The 21,829-nt window shown below is 37.1% G+C and overlaps 1 protein-coding gene across 3 annotated transcripts in view; it reads left to right on the forward strand.

Moving 5' to 3' along the window:
* LOC150085169 (tectonic-like complex member MKS1) overlaps positions 1-21,829 on the forward strand; it is a 502,024-nt gene that overhangs the window by 239,030 nt on the left and 241,165 nt on the right. For all 3 annotated transcript variants that reach the window (XR_016546919.1, XM_090373059.1, XM_090373060.1), the window contains 2 exons: positions 6,768-6,856; positions 18,301-18,432. Coding sequence is in view for 2 of the 3 variants with exons in the window: in XM_090373059.1 (XP_090229185.1) it covers positions 6,768-6,856; positions 18,301-18,432 (221 nt within the window). In the remaining variant the exon portion in view is untranslated. The remainder of the gene's footprint in view (positions 1-6,767; positions 6,857-18,300; positions 18,433-21,829) is intronic.

Raw genomic sequence — 21,829 nt, forward strand, 5'->3', positions numbered from 1 at the left:
TTCAGGAAATTAAAATCCAACATTATAAGACACTCTAATTTACTGGCCCACTCTATTTCTCTGCACAATTGCTCATTATACTCATCAGATTCATTAGGCCTATAACACACACCTACTCTCATTTTTCTTTTCCCAGTGCTTATGTCTCACCAGACTCAACATAGCATTGTCCACCCACATCAATTGGATGCTCTTCCTTAGATTTTATGCGTTTCTTAATTAACAGCATAACCCCTCCTCCCTTCCAGTCCTGTCTATCCTTTCTGTACACATTGTACTCCCCAAATTCCAGTTCTGCACTGCTTATGTCTGTGTGACACCAACACAGACATAAGTTATATATACTGATATCCCAGCAGTATCTGCCTTTGATGTCTTTCCTAGCATTTCAAGCTCATCGAATTTATTAACTATACTCCTAGCATTGGTGTACATGCAAGTATACATGCACCTGTTTCTACTCTTAGTTACCCTAACAGAGCCGATGTATTTACTTGTTCTGCTATGACTCCCAGTAGTCCTGTAAATTTCGATTGCCTTGCTTTCCAGGCTGCTGCTCAATTGCATTTCAATAGAAGTAGTGCAAGAATCACTTTTACCTCTGCCAGCAGCTATTGTTAATTTAATCTATTAGTCCGTGTATCCCCCCAAGCTAGCAGTTTTCTGACCCACCTAACTCTGCCTCGATAGCATCAGCAAATATTCTTGCACCCTTTCTATTTAAGTGTATCCCATCCCTGTAGAAGAAGTCTCTCCTGTTAACAAGCACAGATCAGGCTGAGAAAAATTCTATACCTTGAGACTTGCACAGGGCAGAATTGATTGACAAGGCTTTCATCATATACTCCCTCCTATCGTGTCTGGGCAGAATTGCAGACACTTTCAAATTCAACCCTAACTCACAGCTTTGTTTCAGCATTGTCTTGTATTCATTAAGTAATTCTGCCGGTCTCCTACTCTTAATATCATTAGTGCCAACTTGTAAAACAATATCACACTTTGGGCCCTTAAAGAATGATATCTCCCCTACAATGTCATCAACCTTTGCCCCTGGCAGACATACCCTGGTCCTGTTCCATCTATCCTTTTTGCACAATATCTTCCCTGTTTCCCTGACAATAGAGTCACCTACAACAACTAGTTCCTTTGGGACCAGTGCATTCTGCCTTGGGTTTGCTGCTGTTTGTGTGATGTTCAAGTGCAAGCTCTGGCATTGATGTGGGCAGCTGAAAACTTGATGAGTACCTCAATTTAAATCCTTCAAGAGTATCCACCCTGTCCCTCAAGCTCTCATATAAGCCCATAACAATGCCGAGTTGGCGCCTGATTTTCTCGCACTCCTTACATTGCGCGCGCACACAAAGACATTCCCCTTGGCAATATCATGTCCCATTCTGATTGCTCCACAAACATCAAACAAGCAGTGCATTTCAATAGACTGTGATTCAGAGGACAACTGCCCCCATCTCTTCCCTGAGCCACAGCACTTCCACTAGTTTGAGCCTTTTGCTTTGCTAATCTGGTCTGAGTCATGATTTCTATTCAAGTTCAATAAAATTCCAATACAAAATATAACCGTAAACCTATATCCCAATACAGTTATAACACTATATATATGTATTTTGGTATCGTATATTATCTCCGAGTTACGTTATATGACTTTCTTATTCCCTGTCAACTTATGTATTAATTTCTGATGTTACATTTGTAATAACTAGATCGCTATATTTATTTAGTTAAAAAAGTACAATTCAGTTGACAATGAAATTTAATAAGATTAATAAATTTTACTGATTAATTGATACTACTATACTCTCGATCTAGTTTCTGTTAAATCTTACGCTATCTAGTTTTCCGTTAAACCTTACGCTAGCACACGTATCGTATAACAATGGCGGCAAGTTACGAATGGTTAAGCTACAGATACGAGACTCTATTTACTTTCCAAATCGCGCTATCTAAATTCAAAATAAACCACGGAGCCCGACTTGGTCTATGAGCCACTTATAGAAAATAATCTAATCTAATAATTAAGTCAATAAAGCGGCTAAGTATAATTAAAAACTTTTCGTTTGTGGGAGCTGCAAAAGCTGTCCACACGTGGATTTGATGCCCTTACCGATACTAAGTAATAACATACAAAATCTCTATCTAAATTCAATTTAAACTAAAGTATTGTTACTAGGAATATAAAGCAACTCTAAAAAATAAATTAATATGCCAATTTAAGTCAATAAAAAAGCAAAAACTTCCCTATTTGCTGGAGCCGTAAAAACTTCGCCTGTTCACATGTACTGTCGCACTCACTCTTGTGGGACAGTCTTTTCTTTATTATTTTTTTATTTTTTTAATTATTAATTTTTTAATTATTTTTTCCTTTATTATTTTATCAATTTTTATTTATTAATGTATTAATTTTATTTATTAATTTAGCTTTTATTAATTTTTAACAGACTTCAATACTAGTTATGTTGTACTCTATATTACATTGTCCCCATTTACTTTGTTTAAACTTTAATTTATATATTGGTCAACAGCAAATTCTAAGTGGGAAGCATTCAAGGAATCATCGTGGAAGATACTAAAAGTTTCATACCTATTAAAAAATATTGTTCAAGGTTTAGGCCTAAAATGGTTATCAAATGAACTAATGAGACTCAGGACAGAGAAGTAAAATGCATGGGATGCATTTTTATAAATTATCAGGCGGCACAGAAGCCTGTGGCAGATATAAGCTAGTCTGTAATCTAGTCACAAAGAAGGTTAGGCAGGCGAAGCCAGATTACGAGAAGTCCTTGCCAAAGGATGCTAAGAAAAACAGCAAGTATTTCTTTACTTATATAAACTCTAAAAGCAAGGGGATGAATCTGATTGGTCCACTTGATATCGATGGTTCGACTGTTGATGATCCTGCTCAGATAGCAAACAAATTGAATGAGTATTTTGCATCTACATTCACACCTGAGGGGTTATTAAGGTTTGAAAATGCCAGATGGTTATCAAATTGTAGCAGGTGCTTAATGATTTTGTAATAACTGAGAGCAATGTGGAGGAGAAATTGTTGAAGTTAAACCTAAGAAAGGCACCTGGGGTGGATAGGATCTATCCAGTTATATTAAAGGAGGCGGCAAAGGAACTAAGCAAACCCTTAGCCATAATTATGAGAGCATTAATGATAGTAATGGAGGTCCCCCACATACTGGAGAAGTGCAAATGTATCAATTCACAAAGGGGTGACCCGAGTAATTACTAACCAGTTAATTTAACTTCTGTACCGGGTAAAATAATGGAGTCACTGGTTAAAGATGCATTGCAGAATCATTTAGACAAGACTGCAACAATAATTCAGACACAGCATGGGTTTGTTAAGGGAAAGTCTTGTCTGACAAATTTGATAGGATATTATGATATGGTTACAGAGGAACTGGATGCAAAAAATAACTGATATCAAATATTGAAGTTCAGGAAAGCTTTGATTCTGTTGCAAATGGAAGACTACTGTACAAATTGGAGCAGAATAGTATTAAGGGTAAGTTGCTACAATGGATAAAAGAATGGTTGAGTGGGAGAAGACAGCAGGTGGTAATCAATGGGTGCTCTTCTTCGTGGACTAATGTTATTAGTGGAGTTCCACAGGTTTCAGTGTTGGGTCCACTGTTGTTTTGTATATTTATCAATGATATTCATGAAGGTATATATAAGGCTTAGTGTCGAAGTTTGCAGATGATATAAATGTTGGCCGGGGTGTTAATGACAGTAATGGCAGTGTGCTACTGCAACAGAATCTAGAAAATTTGGGCAGATTGCCTGAGAAGTGGCAACTGAAGTTTAACCTTGACAAATGCAAAGTACTGCATATTGGTAGAAGTAACCCCAGAGAAACATACCAACTGTGTGGTACTACACTTAAGGTGGTAGAAAATGAAAAAGACCTGGAAGTAATTGTGCAGTTTGATATGATGTTTTCTGAGCAGTGTAGATAGGCTGCCAGGGAGATCATGGGTTTTTGTCAATGATATATAGGAATTTTGCTAGCAGGGAAAAGGAGGTGAATGTCCCTCTGTATAAGGCAATGGTCAGGCCACACCTTGATGAGTACTGCGTACAGGTCTGGAGGCCTCATTTTAGGAAGGATGTAGATTTGCTTGAGCGTATACAGAGAAGGGCAACAAGATTGGCGAGGGGAACGAAGGGGTCCTCTTGCCAAGAGAGAGGTTGAAGTTCTGCAAATTGCAGTGGCTGGAGACTAGGCTCCTGTGCGGTGATCTGATTGAGGTGTATAAGTCCTTGTATAGGTTGAGCACACTGAATTCTGAAGGGATTCTTCCACTTGTTCAGATTACGAACCTAAGGGGGGCATAAATTCAAATTAAGGAAAGACATATGTAGAATAGATGTGTGGAAATTTGCCTTTAGCCAGCGGGTGGTTAATTGCTGGAACAAACTTCCTTCTGTCATTGTAGAAGTTGATAGGTTAAATAAATTTAAGGAGGAACTGGACAAATATTTAAAGGGAATGGTTGTGTGAAATTTTTTTTTTTGGCTGATGCTGCATAAGCTCATACACTTGCTTTCTTGCATCACATGCCACTACTACTACTACTACTGTGTCGCCGCAACAATATCTGGAAAAGTTGGGCAGATGGGCTGAGAAATGAGAACTGAAGTCTAACATTAACAATTCAAATCGACTACATATGGGTAGCAGCAATCCCACAGAAATGTACCAACTGGGTGGTGTTACACTCAGGGTAGTGGAGAATAAAACAGAATTGGTGGTAATTGTGCAATGAGATATGAAGTTTTCTGAGCAGTGCAGACAGGCTGCCAGATTGGTCATTGGGACTTGTCAACAATATACAGGAATTTTGCAATCCGTGATAAGGAGGTGATTTTCCCTTGTATAAGATGGTGGTCAGGCCACACCTTGAGTACGTGTACAGGTCTGGAAGCCACATTTTAGGAAAGATGTAGAGTTGCTAGAATGAGTACAGAGAGGGGCAACAAGTCTGGTGAGGGGAATAAAGTTATTTTTTTACGAAGAAAGGGTTCATCAGAATGAAGAAAGGCTTCATCATGGCGACCCAGAAGACTGAGAACATATTTTATACCACTGCCATCAATACCTAGATCTTCGACAGAACCTTATTCCCTCCACTTGTATCACTGTCCCTGGAAATGAGCCGGACTTCCTGAACACCAGAGAATTTCCAGTCCCTGCAAGAATTTGCTCGTAATGCTTTTGATTGCCGGAAAAGCCTTCTCACTCAACTACAGTATACCTCTTAGCCTTCGTAGTGGAGACTCTTGCTTCTCTCTCTTTTTTTTTTTCCTTTTAATTTTTTATATTTTATTTTTTATTTATTTATTTTTATTTTTTTATTAAATAAAAAAAATAAAAATATTTTTATTTTTTACTATTTATTTTATTTTTATTTTATTATTTTTTTATTTATTATTTATTTTTTTTTTATTCACTTTCTATTGGTATTTATTTACTTATTTATTTTTCCTGGTTCCTTTTCTGAGCAGTGCAGACAGGCTGCCAGATTGGTCATTGGGATACATATTTAAAAAAAAAAATTTTTTTAAATATGTATATATATATATATATATATATATTTTTTTTTTTGCTCTGATATTAGGGCAGTAAGAGCTGGTAAACCAGAGGGTTTGGAGGGCGGCCGCAATACATGCGTAGTTGTGGTCTACCTCCCCGTTGTGTAGACGGACACTGGGTAGGCCTTCCAGCTGATCGCCTGCCTGGTGACAAAATGGCCAGAAACACTAAACAACACAACAACACATACACTGCACGAACATAATATTACACACATTTCTGGCCTTTTACAGTGCTTTCTGTAATCATCACAGTGTACAAAGGCAGAGATGAACTGACGTTCAGGTGCCGTCCTACATAAGATACTATACATGTCTACATGTCTTGTGTTCACTGAACCATAAATTTATTTTGGGACTTCTGAGAACTTGTATGCATTTTGGGACTTCTAAGAACTTTGTATGTAGATCACTTTACTGTCATTTTAAATAAAATCAGTTAGAAACAAACCCTTCCTTTGGAAACATGTCTACTAACAAAAGAAAGTGTCTCTTGGTTCGTGAAAAAGTCAAAATTATTCATGAGTTAGAACGTGGTACAAAAAATGTTGAAGTGTGTAAAATGTTTTTGTCCTCTTCAACAGTAATGACATTGTGGAAGAATAAATATGTTTACATATCGGCACTGGAAAAGAACATAACCGATAAAAAAAAAAAAAAAAAAAAAATTTAGAAAGTGAGAGGTTGCAAATGCAGATGAAGTATTGCTTCAATGGTTTACTACACAAAGAAGTGCTGGATTTTCAATAGATGGTCCAATCTTACAGGCCCAAGTGGGTAAATTTGCTAAACAATTTGGACACGATGATTTTGTATGTAACAGTTAGCTGGATTGATTTAAAAACTGAATACAAGCATATTAATACAAATAATATGTAGGTATATGCTAATACTGTATTGTTTTTTTTCTCTCATATTTCTTTTGTTTTTTATATCTATATTTTTATCAAGTTATTGAGAATTTAAAAAATAGGAGGCAGATTTAACTCATCACTGGTATAGTGAGTAACGGTTATAACAAGGAAATTTTGCCCCTCCCCTGATGCTCCTTATAATCAAGTTTGACTGTAATTTAAATTATTAAAAATATTTTTAGAATAAAACTCTCGGGTTTTTTTTTTTTTTTTTTTTTGCATGTGAAAATTTAGGGTTTTCCAAAGGTTATTTCAAATGAATCAGCTAGTTACTTGGAAGATAAACTGACTTCAGTTAAATTAAGACATGGAGCTAAGTACATGTAAGTAAATAACAATTTAGATTGTAATTATTAAATTTTTAAGGAATAAGTTTCATTCTGATTTGGTAGTAGTGTCTGGATTTTTTTTCAGAAACATTCATAATGATTTATTTGATTGTTTGTACTGTTTATTGGATTATCTATAAAATCTGATATTAAGTTGTGGTTATAGAGAATGTGTACTACTTTGTACTACTAGCTAATAATTAACTTAAGTGGTCCTCTCAAATTTTTTAAGGACCACTTAAGTGGTCCTTAAAAAATTTGAGAGGTTCAAATGGTCTCACTCATTAGTGATTTTACTAAAGCTCCTTTATTCCAAATAAAGACAAATACAATGCTTAATAAGAAATTAAAGCTTCATTAACTAAGATGTCAAGCTGTGTCAATTGATATTGTAACTGCATAAATAATAGCCACTCTTAGACAGGTTACAAACTACAGCAAAATTGATTAGTGTAAATTCTAGCCTAAGCTATTAGCTCACATGAGGATGTAAGTTATAATCCAGTTGTTACAACCAAAATTTAAAATTTTTTGGATCAAGATTTTTAAAAAAATTATCGAAAAATAACAATGCTTTTAATTATGTATTAAGAGAATCCATAAATAGAATAAAGACCATAAAGAGACTATGTGCAGTTATTCTTCAATAATATTCTTAATTATTTAACATAACATAAGTTTCCGTGTTAGAATTTTATTTTAATTAATGCCTTCCTTCCCAGCCCAATTTAAAATACAGAAATAAGTTATTGTGACTTAAGTGATCTTTTGTCAGATGATATTGCAAAGACAGCTGTCACAGAAGAAGTGTTAAGGAAATACCATAAGCATTTGACTCCATTATGTACATATTTCTAAATCAGAAATCAACACAATTAAACCAACATAGATTTGAGTGCTTTATTATCTTCAAATAGCATAGTTTACTTAAGGAATATCTTTGTTATTCTACTTTTGGACATCTCTAATACAGCTCTTTAGATTAACAAAAATTTCCTTTCTGTTTTCTCTTGGTTTTCTCTTTTCCATAACAGAGCAAAGTGAAAACTGATGCTCCAATACAATATCAATGAACATAACTTTTCTTAAAAAAAAAAAAAAAAATATATATATATGTCTATATCACAGGTAAAAGCAAATAAATCCTGCATAACCGATGGATCCCAAGAGGAAACCACCAAAATAATAAAGTTTTGCATCTTTACTTATTCTTATTCATTAAATCTTCTATCATCTCTAGACTGCAGCATAATTGTTGCATTCCTGTTTAGATGGTCCCGCATTACTTCTTTAACCAGTGAATCCATTATTTTTCCAGGAACAGAAGTTAGGCTAATTACACATCACACTTTGATCCACCTTTGTGAATTAGTGATACATCTCCATTGTACATCTCCAGGCCATGAATACTTCCCCTGAATCAAAGCATGCTCTCATAATTATGACTAAGAGTTTGCTTATTTCCTTTTCTGCCTCCCTAAATACAATTGGATAGTATTAGTAGTGGTAGATGATGCAAGAAAGCAAGTTTATGCAACATCAGCAAAAAAGAAAAAAAAAAAAAAACATTTCTCATTTAAGCTGTTCATTTGCTTCAATAATTTGTCTAGTTTTTCTTTGAATTTACTTAAATTATCAACTTAGTATTAGTATTAGTAATGGCCGCATGGTGCAAGAAAGCCTATGGCTTATGCTGCACCAGCCAAAAAAAAAAAATCCGATCAAAACAATAATAAAAACAAAAAATAAATAAATAAATAAAATAAAATAAATAACTAAATAATAATAATTAATAAATAAAAAAAAATAAAAAAAAAATAAAAAGGAAATTAAACCTATCATCCTATGCGCTTCCCTTACCCGAAAGTACTATCCAGATGACCTTTGAATTTCCCCAAACTGTCGGACTCTACCACCCATGAAGGCAACTTATTCCAGTAATTTATAACTCGCTGGCTAAAATAAAACTTCCTGCAGTCCAATCTAAACATTTCCCCCCCGTAACTTGAATTTATGTCCCCTAGTTCTAGCATCATTTATAATCTTGAAAATTTTGCCCTCATTCATTTTACTGATGCCTCTCAGAGCCTTAAACACCTCAATCAAATCTCCTCTAAGGTGTCTAGTTTCCAAACTCTGCAACCCACATATTCAAAGTCTTTCTTCATAAGGACGCCCTTTTGCCGATCTCACCAGGCGAGTTACCCTTCTTTGCACCCTTTCAAGAAGCTTGATGTCTTTCTTTAGGTGCGGTCTCCATACTTGAACACAGTATTCCAAGTGTGGTCTAACATAAGCCTTATATAATGGGATTATCACGTCCCTATCTCTACTTGCAAAAGTTCGATAGATCATCGATAGGACACCATGGGCCTTCCTTGCAACCTGTTTACAATGCTCAGAGAATTTCATGTCTGACCGTATCGTAACACCCAAGTCCCTTTCCTCCAGTACTGGGTTTAGTTGAACTCCACCAAGTGAATAATTTTTTTTGGGATTACTGTTTCCCAGGTGTAATACCTTACACTTTGTTGGATTAAAGCACAGCTGCCATTTTTCATGATTTTTAATGATTTTCATTTTTAATGATCACTGTCAAGCTGAGTTTCTTCAGAGAGACCTAGATAGACTTCAGGAATGGTCTCTCTGAAGAAACTCAGCTTGACAGTGATCATTAACTACTCTACCAATTTTAACATCATCTGCAAATTTAGACATCACGCTCTCTATCCCTTCATCAATGTCGTTTATGAAAATTAAAAACAACAGTGGTCCTAATACTGATCCTTGGGGAACCCCACTTCTTACATAAACCCAATCTGAGGAATAGCCATTTATCACAACCCTCTGCCTCCTGCCCTGAAGCCATCCTTCTATCCATCTAAGGATTTTCCCAGTGATTTCAACCTGTTCCAGCTTATAAAGCAACCGCTCATGTGGGACTGATTTTCCCTACTGCTGAAGTCAGACTGACAGGTCGATAATTTCCAACTTCACTTTTAGAGCCACCCTTATGTATGGGAGATACATTTGCACTTTTCCAATCCAAGGGAATCCCCCCAGAGTCTAGTGATGCTCGCATAATTAGCCCCAATGGTTCAATGCACCCTCTCTTGCCGCTTGCCGCCTCTCTTAAGGTTATAGGGTATATTCCATCAACTCCAGGAGCCTTACTGGTCTGTAGGCTCGAAAGTTTTTTCATTAAATAATCTTACGAAATTTCAGTATCATTAATTACATATTTTTTAACTTCGCTCCCACAATTTCCCATTGTCACAAAATGCTTTTCATTTGTAAATGTCGATGCAAAATAACTGTTGAGTTCATCTAAACAAATCAAAAAAATCAATCCCTCCAAATGCCTGTCCAGTTCCTCCTTAAATTTATTTAACCTATCAACTTCCACGACAGATGGAAGTTTGTTCCAGCAATTAACCACCCACTGGCTAAAGGCAAATTTCCGCACATCAATTCTACATCTGTCTTTTCTTAATTTGAATTTATGCCCCCTTAGGTATGTAATCTGAACAAGTGGAAGGATCCCATCAGAATTCGGCGTGTTCAACCCATTCAAGGCCTTATACACCTCAATCAGATCACTGCGCAGGTGCCTGGTCTCCAGCCACTGCAATTTACAGAACTTAAGAGGATCCCTTCATTCCCCTCACCAATCTTGTTGCCCTTCTCTGTACACGCTCAAGCAAATCTACATCCTTCCTAAAATGAGGCCTCCAGACATATACGCAGTACTCAAGGCGTGGCCTGACCATTGCCTTATACAGAGGGACAGTCACCTCCTTTTCTCTGCTAACAAAATTCCTATATATCATTGACAAAACCCCATGACCTGCCCTGGCAGCCTGTCTGCATTGCTCAGAAAACTTCATATCTGACTGCACAATTATTCCCAGGTCTTTTTCATTTTCTACCACCTTAAGTGTAGTACCACACAGTTGGTAAATTTCTCTGGGGTTACTTTTACCCATATGCAGTACTTTGCATTTGTCAAGGTTAAACTTCAGTTGCCACTTCTTAGCCCATCTGCCCAAATTATCTAGATCCTGTTGCAGTAGCACACTGCCATTACTGTCATTAACAACCCTGCCAACCTTTGTATCATCTGAAAACTTCGACACTAAGCCTGATATACCTTCATCAATAACATTGATAAATATACAAAACAACAGAGGACCCAACACCGAACCCTGTGGGACTCCACTAATAACATTAGTCCACGAAGAGCAGCACCCATTAATTACCACCCTCTGTCTTCTCCCACTCAACCATCGTTTTATCCATTGTAGCAACTTACCCTTAATACCATTCTGCTCCAATTTGTACAATAGTCTTCCATGCGCAACAGTGTCAAAAGCTTTCCTGAAATCCAAATATATGATATCAAAATTATTTTTTGCATCCAGTTACTTTGTAACCACATCATAATATCCTATCAAATTTGTTAGACAAGACTTTCCCTTAACAAACCCATGCTGTGTCTGAATTATTGCTGCACTCTTGTCTAGATGATCCTGCAATGCATCTTTAACCAGTGACTCCATTATTTTACCTGGAAGAGAAGTTAAACTAACTGGTCTGTAATTACTCGTGTCACCGTTCGATCTTCCTTTGTGAATTGGGGATACATTTGCACATCTCCAGTCCGTGGGGACCTTCCTTGAGTCCAAGGATGCTCTCATAATTATGGATAAGGGTTTCTTTACATCCTTTACTGCCTCCTTTAATATAACTGGTAGATTTCATCCATGCCAGGTGCCTTAGCATTAGTAGAGGCATTTGATGCAAGAAAGCAAGTTTATGCAGCATCAGCCAAAAAAAAATAAAGTAAAATAAATAAATAAAAAATAACCACTTCCACTTCACCCCTCTGTTCGTTCGAAATACCTGTTCAGCTGAGCCTTAAACTTATTTAGGCTATCAACTTCCACGACAATTGATGGAAGTCTGTTCCACCTACCAACCACCCGCTGGCTAAAGGCAAATTTCCGCACATCTATCCTACATCTGTCTTTCCTCAATTTGAATTTATGCCCTCTCAGGTGATTATTCTGAGCAAGAGGAAGAATCCCATCAGCATTGAGCATGCTCAAACCATTCAAGTCTTTGTACACCTCTATCAGATCACCTCGCTGGTGCCTAGTCTCCAGACACTGTAATTCGTAAAACTTAAGCCTTTCTACGTAAGAGCACCCCTTTGTTCCATTCACTAATCTTGTTGCCCTTCTCTATACTCGTTCCAGCAGCTCTACATCCTTCTTGAAATGAGGCCTCCAGGCCTGTATACAGTACTCTAGGTATGGCCTAACCATTGCCTTATACAAGGGAATAAGCACCTCCTTATCCCTGCTAGAAAAATTCCTATATAATATGTTTAACTTCAACAATTTCTCCTCCACTTTGCTCTCAGTTATTACAAAATCATTAAGCACCCTGCTACAATTTGATAACCTTCTGACATTTTCAAACCTTAATAACTCCTCATGTGTGAATGTAGATGCAAAATACTCATTCAGTTTGTTGTTTGCTATTTGGGCAGGATCATCAACTGTTGAACCATCGATATCAAGTGGACCAATCAGATTCATCCCCTTCCTTTTAGAGTTTATATAAGTAAAGAAATCCTTGCTGTTTTTCTTAGCATATTTTGCCAAAGATTTCTCGTAATCCGCCTTCGCCTGCCTAACCTCCTTTGTGACCTGATTACAGACTAGCGTACATCTGCCATAGGTTTCTGGGTCGCTTGATAATTTATATGCATCCCATGCATTTTTCTTCTCTGTTACGAGTCTCATTAGTTCAATTGATAACCATTTAGGCCTAAATCTTGAACAATATTTCTTAATAGGTATGAAACGTTTAGTAGCATCCATGATTAATTCCTTGAATGCTTCTCACTTAGAATTTACTGTTGGTAACATCATCAGTTGATCCCACTGTACAGAATTTAAAAACTGTCTGAGACCACTGTACTCGCCTTTACAGAAGCAAAAACCCTTTCCTTTACCCCTGAGGCGCCTCCGTAGCCAGGTGGGAAGGAGCAGCAGTGCGTAGCACACGCTTCTTGATTAAACCGGGGTTCGAGCCCGTCACCACCAAATACGGAGGATGCGGAAAGGTCAGGGAATGACCACCGCATAACCCGGAGCAATATGGCCTTAGTTGCTAATGCTCCTTAAAAAAAAAAAAACCAAAACCAAACTTTACCCCTGATGGTAATTATATCTTTAAGTAAATCCCACATCAGTACACTGTGATCACTGCCACCTAGTGGTTCCTTTATCTGCAAATTCTTAATATACGAATGATCACTGCTGATAACCAGATCAAGAGTATTACCCTCTCTGGTTGCCTATCGAACATGCTGTTGCAGAAAACAATCATCCAATAAATCCACAAAATTCTTACTAGTGTGTGTGTGACCAACCCACAAGTTCCAGTCAATATCTGGGAAGTTAAAATCCCCCATTATAAGACATTCTGCTTTAGTAGCCCACGCTATTTCTCTGTAAAATTGTTCATTGTACTCATTCGAGTCATTAGGCCTATAACACACTCCTACTTTTATTTTTGCTTTCGCAGTGCTTATGTCACACCAAACTGACTCAACAGTGCACTGCATCTATATCAACTTGATGCACTTCTTTTGATTTTGTGTTTCTTAATTAACAGCATAACACCTTCTCCCTTCCTATCCTGTCTATCCTTTCTGTAAACATTGTACTCCCCAAATTCCAGTTGTGAATTCCTTTATCTCTGTGACACCATGTCTCTGCTATCCCAACAATATCTGCCCTTGATGTCTTGACCAACACTTCAAATTCTTCAAATATATTTACTATACTTCTAGCATCGGTATACACGCAAGTATACATGTACCTATTCCTAGTTACCCTGACACATCCCATATACCCATCTGTTTCACGATGACTGCCATCATTCCCTGAAACCCCCAGCACCCCTTGCTCCAGGTCACTACTTATTCTAATAGAAGTTGTGCAAGAATCACCTTCACCCCTGCCTGCGGCTACTTTTAACCTTTTAGTCTGTGAATCCCCCCAAGCTAGCAGTTTTCCGACCCACCTAACACTGCCTCGATAGCATCAGCAAATTTTCTTGCACCCTTTCTATTTAAGTGTATCCCATCCCTGTAAAAGCAGTCTCTCCTGTTAACAAGCACAGACCTGGCTGAAAAAAAAAAAAATACTCCTTGAGCCTTGTACATTTCCTCCAAGGCCAAATTGATTGACAAGGCTCTCATCATGTACTCCCTCCTATCGTGTCTGGGCAGAATTGCAGACACTTTCAAATTTTACCCTAATTCACGACGTTTTTGCAACATGACCTGTACTTGTTAAGTAAATCTGCAGATCTCCCACTCTTAATGTCATTGGTGCCAACGTTTACAACAATATCACCTTTTGTGCCCTTAAAAGATGACATATGCTTTACAACGTTATCAGCTTTTGCCCCCTGGCAGACATTCCCTGGTCCTGTTCCATCTATCCTTTTTACAAAATATATTTTTGTTATTAGAGTATCCTTAGATTCAGGGGGATGTCCCTATGAAGAGATGTGAAAATGTGTCCCTAATTCATAAACAGGGATCAAAGATTGACATGAATAATTACAGACCTGTCGGCCTGACTTCTTTTCCATGGAAATTATTCTTTGGGAAAGGTATTATAGATTTGATTTCATTTAAAAAAAAAAACATAAAAATTTTAAAAAGTCGTATCTAAAAGTCATACCAAACCAGCAGTGGAAGGTTAATGGTTTCAGTGTCTTTCAAAATTCAGCTTCAGAGTTCATGTTGCATGTCCACCATGGCAGCTTATCAGCCCAATACATCTGAATTATCTCTTCATCCCTGTTGGGCAAAATTACTGTATGTCATTAAGAGAACTGAACCCATGTGGTTCCTGGCAGCTTGTTTGCATTGCTCTGAGAACTTCGTATTATCAGATCTACTCATTTGGAGAGATCTGGTTTCGATTCCTGTTGCTGACTGGAGGAATATGTAAAGTCCTTTTCATTTAAGGCTGTTGTTAGCTGATTTCAGGTGGAGGGAGTACAGTTTTTTTCCCCATGAGTTATTATGGGTTTTTCAGTCCTCACAGTATGCACATAATACACATTCAATTATGAGGGTATGCCAGGAGCTATTAATACCAATATATATATAAGAAATATAAGTAATGGAACAAGGAGATACAGAAAAAGAGCAAGGAAATATATGGAAAAAAGTAAAAGAATGTGTGTGTGGGTGTGTAGATATACATTGGTGTTCAAAGAAAGTGCATTACCTTAAAATTGTAATTGTCGTCCAAATAATGTAAATATATGGCAATATTTTTTACAGATTGTATCAGATAAGATTGACATGCTTAGGTGATGACGTAATATTGCATCTGCTGTTACTTTCAGCTACATAAGTACTCTGCAAGAGTTGCAGTCATTCCTTGCTTGTGTCAGAATGGCGAGTTACATGCAGTTGATACCATGAAGGACGTGAGGAAGGATGTTCTTCCTATCATATTGCTTACAGAATGTCTTGTAATCAGTCGACAGTGAGTAGATTTCTTTCCAAACTCAAGAATACTGGTTCTGTTGATAGGAAAAAAGGAACCGGACACAAACGAGTCTCTACGCAAAAACAGGACCGCATTTTGAAGTGCTTATGCCTTAAAAACCATAAAGCTTCTTTGTCTGAGCTAAAAAGGGAATGGGAAGAACATACAAGAGTGGTAGCAAGTGCAGTAACAGTCAGATGATGCCTCTTCAAAAATGAACTTGTAGCCCGTCATCCTAAGAAGAAGCCCCTCTTCACACAAAAAATTAAAAAGGCTCGATTAATTTGGTGTAAGGAGCATGTCAAATGGACCTCTGAGCAGTGGAAGTCAGTCTTTTTCTTGGATGAGAAGAAATTCAACCTGCATGGCTCTGATGGGAGACATCAAATTTGATTTACCGCAGACGTGGTGAGTAATACCATCTAGGCTGTATGGTGTCTACGATGAAATTCCCTACCAGAAAAAGATTGGTCCCACTGTATAGAATTTAACCAGCCAGATGATATGGGAATGCATTTCGTATCGCAGAGTAGATCACCTGTAGTTTATAAAAGGTTCCATAAATGCCAATGGATACCTGGCTATATTGGAAGACAAATTGCTGCCAACCATTAGAGACCAATTCAACCTGCCAAGTAACTACATCATTCAGGGGCGCCTCCGTAGCCAGGTGGGAAGGAGCAGCAGTGCGTAGCACACGCTTCTTGATTAGACCGGGGTTCGAGCCTGTCACCACCAAATACGGAGGATGAGGAAAGGTCAGGGAATGACCACCGCATATCCCGGAGCAATATGGCCTTAGTCGCTAATGCTCCTAAAAAAAACCAAATAACAATAATAACATCATTCAGGACGACTCTGCTCCTTGTCATCGGGCGAGAAGTGCAAGTAGGCACTTCTGTAGTTACTTTAGCTTCATTTCTGTATTAGAGGTTTTGATAGTAATGTGTTTACGTTTGTTTCAGGTGAAAAAATGGTTGGAAGAACGGTCCATTACAACTCTTAGCTGGCCAGGAAACAGCCTGAACCTGACTCCTATAGAGAACTGTTGACATTGTGGAATCTGCAGTTGCCAGAAAAAAACCAATGACCCTTCGTGAACTTCAGGAAGCCATAATTTGTGTTTGGAACTATGAACTATCAGTTGATTCTCTTCAGAAATTGATCTTGTCAATGCCTCGACGGTGTGCTGCTGTCATCAGGGCTAGAAATGGTTCAACTAAATATTATTTTTCACCTGGTGAACATTTTTTTCCATTTAAAATGATAAACTGAAGCAGATTGAGGGCTTCTGATAACATTTCACCATAATTGTAGCGTTTACCAAAACTGTTGTATAAAGGTTGCAAATGCTCATTTTGGAATATTTTGAGAGCACCTGTCAAATTTACTTAGCTTTGCCTTAACTATTAATAAATATCTTTTGTTTATATATCTATTTGTGATGCTAGTCATTAATGTAACATACCATTGCGAAAAGGGGTAGAAATGTGAAATTCCTAGGTGATGCACTTTCTTTGAACACCAGTGTGTATGTGTTTATGTTTACTGCAGAAACCTTCCATAACTGCCACTGGAGATGCTCTCCCAGATCGCTACTGAGCAGACTGTGTGTGTGTGTGCATGCCAGTACTTGTCGAGCTAGTGTTGTGTGAAAAGAGTTTTTTTAGCTACGTGTCACTTTGACACGTGGCTAAAAATTATCATTTTGATAATTATCTTGCTTCAATTATCATTTTGAAGCAAGTATCATGCCGGACATACAAATTGAATAGGTTGAATAGCCTCATGGAACAATTATGAATAAGGAGGGAATACACCTGAGGTTCTCAGAGTCAAACTTCACTGCGGCATTCATAAGAAACGTCAAGCACTTTCTGGTGTGAAGTGGTTTCTCCATCAAGACAATGCCAGGGCCCAAACATAGCTAATATTTTGCAGCCAGTGATCACTGCCATAGGTGCCAAGGGTCTGCCTTATCCCGCTTATTCACAAGACTTAGTCCCATTTGATTTTTTCCTGTTTCCACGTCTGAAAGGCAAGCACTTTGTGTCCAACAATGATGCTTGCAGAGCCACAATGGAAGCACTTCACAGTTTTTCGAAAAATAGTTTACAAGAAACATTTAATGTGAGGGTATGATGGTGGCAAAAGTTTGTAAAGTTCAAGGGAGAGTATTTCGAGGAATTATCCATAGAAGATTCAGATAATGACAATTAAGATAAAATCTTGCACCAGTCCGTGAATTAAATGATCAACTCTCACATATATATATATATATACACACGTATATGTGTGTATGTATCTGTATATATATGTATATATATAGTTTGTCTTGTCCTACATACATGTAGGATAAAACCATTGATCTCTTGTTACTCCATACTGTAACCTTAACTTATACAATACACTCAGCACCCAATATATCTCATACCCTTAGATAACTTTGTTTTCTAAGGGTATGGGGTGTATATGTGTGTATGTATCTGTATATATATGTATATATATAGTTTGTCTTGTCCTACATACATGTAGGATAAAACCATTGATCTCTTGTTACTCCATACTGTAACCTTAACTTATACAATACACTCAGCACCCAATATATCTCATACCCTTAGATAACTTTGTTTTCTAAGGGTATGGGGTGTATTGGGTGATTGTGGTGGTAACTGTATATTCAGTACATTCAGATATTCAGGCCCCATAACCACTGAGAGTTGATCAGATATATATAACACAATTCTGTTTTAATGCTTACTGCCTTTGGTAAAGTGTTTCCTTTCTACTAAATGTTTCATTTTTTAATAATAAAAGCTATGACTACAGGATATTCATTTTTTATTACAGTCAAAAACCATTATACCCACAGATTAACATAGTTACAAAGTGGCCTAGTCAAGATGCCACAATAGCATCCCACCTTTCTTATACCCCTTCTCATTACTTTTGCATCATGGCTGATTTGCAGTCTTCTGAAAGGTAAGACAGCTTTTCATTGATTCAGTTTCAAAAGTTTAAGAGTATATTTCAAATCTCATAAAATATTTGATACTGCTATAATAATAAATTAAGTTAAATAGCTTTTTTACTGTTTTAGTTTATAAATTCTCTTTTCTAATTTAACTTTTTCCAGGCTGTAAATGAATATTTCATTGGTTAAAACAGGGCAGCTCAATGTAATATATTGTGATCCTCGTTATTAAAAATAACAAAGATCACATTGTTATTTTTAATATCTTTGTTATTAAAAATAACACAGATCAAACTACTTTACTGATACTTTACATCATTACTTCTGCTGAATAATGCTCAATGCTTAACATTTACAAATTTTTCATAAATTTAACATTTTTAACATTTCTTCATGTGATTTTTAAAAGAAGCTTTTTTTTTTTTTTACAATGAAATTGATTTCTTTTTTTTTTCTTTAAAAAAGAGCCCAGTTTCAGTTAAGTTTATGTTGTTTTATTCTACATTCTTCATTTCAGAATACTGAACACTAATCTGGATGATGGGCGGATAACTTTCACACCTCTGTGAGGAAGTTATCCACCAATTATCCAGACTATGCTTCATTTCTCATCTTAAGTAATCCATCTGAGCAAGCACGTATTTTAGATACTGATATTTGGCCAATCGATGCTATTATTAAGCTATACAGGTCGTCTTCTGGCACTGCTGCCCATCTCATCAGATCTACTCATACTAGCTAACAGTTATCTTCCCAATTTATATCAAGGTTGTCATCATTATCATTACTATTTTATGTCAATTGTAGAAGTGTTGTAAAAAATATCACTGCTTTTCATCTCTTCCTTCTGCAACAAACTTTTGCCATAGTCGCTCTCACTGAAACCTGATTACATCCACACTTACTCAATAGTGAAAGTTCACATCTCTCCCATTGTGTCTATCATTTGGATCAAGACTCGAAGGATGGTGGCATTGCTATCTTTACCCATCACTTTGTCAAAGTGCTGCAGTTCATTAAACTGCAGGTATCTCTTTATTAGTTAATCATGCAGAAAAGCTGCCCCTGCTTATGCTTTTTATCTTGCTCCTCCAGTTTCTTTAGCCACCATTCAACAATTAGGGAATATTATATATGCTGTGATCTTTTTGAAAATAACAAAGCAATACCACTTATTCTGGGTGATTTTAATGTTTCAAGTTCCTTTGACCCAAATCTTTCACCAAATTCACTGGCTAAGCAATTTTGCAGCATTTGGCTTAGTAATGCCCTAACTCAAATCTATAACTTTTTCACCTGAAATAAGAAATAAATTTTCTAACATTTCAAAACAATTTATTAATACATAACATATTCAGATATGATTTTTTTTCATACATACATGATGCATCATCATCATCAGCCATTTTCAATCCACTGCAGGATGAAGGCCTCTCCAGCAACTTTCCAGTTCCTTCTGTTTTGAGCACTGGCCATCCATTTACTACTCAAAAACTCATGAATTTCATCTATCCATCTCAGCCTTTGTCTTCCAGGTTTTCTTCTAGCTAATCTTGGGTACCATTCTGTTATTTTCTTAGTCCATCTGTCATCATGTCTTCGAGCTATGTGTCCTGCCCAAGACCATTTTAGTTCTTTCGTTTTGATAAGAATGTCCTTTACTTGAGTTTGCTGCCTAATCCATGTGTTTCTCTTCTTATCTAACAGTCTGATTCCCAATATAATTCGTTCCATTCTTCGCTGTGTAGTTCTTAGCTTCTCTTCCATTCTTTTGGTGAGTGCCCAAGTTTCACTTCCATAAGTCATGGTGGGGAGTATACATTGATTCATTATTTTACGTTTCAGACAAACTGGGATATTGCTCTTCAGTATGTGACTATATTTCCTGAATGCTATCCATCCAAAATTTATTCTTCTCTTGACTTCCAGCCATTTATCATTATTACAGCTAATAACTTGTCCCAGATAAGTATATGACTCTACCTTTTCAATTACTGCTCCTTCAATCATTATTTCCCTTTCCGTGGCATACTTGTTCATCATTACTTTTGTTTTAGCCATATTCATCTTTAGTCCAAAATCCTTACTAACTGTGCATAACTGATTAAGATTTTCCTCTAATTCTTTGAGATCGTGGCTTATGACCACAATGACTCTATTTAAAAGTTACAGCTGACAGTTACAGGCTCTGCAAAAACGATAAGTGTTTGCCTTTTATTTACATGATTGTTGTTTTATATTGTACTTAATACGTAGTCATATAGTTATAGTTACGCTGGTTATTTTTTATTTTAATTTAGATAAAGAGTTTTTGTGGATTTTACTTACGATAGGTAAAACCGTTATTTTTGTTCGATTTTTGTAGCCATTGTTTTTGTATATAGGGAATTCAAAGTTTTTGTAGGGAATTCAAATTTTTTAATTGCGGTAGCTCTAACGCATAATTATATAGTAATACGCTTCACTGTTTCTATTTCATAGTTTCTATTCAAATACTACTGACATTTAATTTATTGATTTTATTAATTTAAACTACCATGCCCCGAACTAGAGCAGCAAAGCAACGGGCACAAAGTGGCAGGAGTGTTGTGACTCGGGGGAGAACTGAGGGGGGCGATTCTCCAACGCGTCACAGCCTAAAAAAATGTGCAACTTGTGAAATGTTTGCCGAACTCTCTGGAACGGAACATGATATTGCCATGGGGGATGTCTTTGTGTGTGCGCGATGTAAGGAGTGTAAGGAAATCAGGCGACAACTCAGCGTTGTTATGGGCCTATATGAGAGTTTGAAGGACAGGGTGGATGCCCTCGAAGGAAATAAATTGAGGGGCCCATCAAGCTCTCAGCTGCCCACATCAACGCCAGAGCTTGAACTTGGTCATCACGCAACACAGCGGCAACCCCCAAGGCAGAATGCGCTGGTCCCACAGGAACTATTAGTTGTTGGTGACTCTATTGTCAGGGAAACGGGGAACATGCTATGTAAAAAGGATAGGTGGAACAGGACCAGGGTATGTCTGCCAGGGGCAAAGGTTGATGACGTTGTAGAGCGGATATCATCTTTCAAGGGCACAAAAGGTGATATAGTTGTACACGTTGGCACCAATGATATTAAGAGTAGGAGACCGGCGGAATTACTCAACAAGTACAGGTCACTGTTGAAAAAAAGCCGAGAATTAGGGTTGAATTTAAAAGTGTCTGCAATTCTGCCCAGACACGATAGGAGGGAGTATATGATGAGAGCCTTGTCGATCAATTCGGCCCTGGAAAGATTGTGCAAGGCTCCAGGGGTAGAATTTTTTTCAGCCTGGACTGTACTTGTTAACAGGAGAGATTGCTTCTACAGGGATGGGATACACTTAAATAGAAAGGGTGCAAGAATATTTGCTGATGCTATCGAGGCAG

The sequence above is a fragment of the Mastigoproctus giganteus genome, chromosome 5, assembly GCF_048544385.1.
Source record: "Mastigoproctus giganteus isolate SK-2022 chromosome 5, ASM4854438v1, whole genome shotgun sequence".
Taxonomy (NCBI): Eukaryota; Metazoa; Arthropoda; class Arachnida; order Uropygi; family Thelyphonidae; genus Mastigoproctus; species Mastigoproctus giganteus.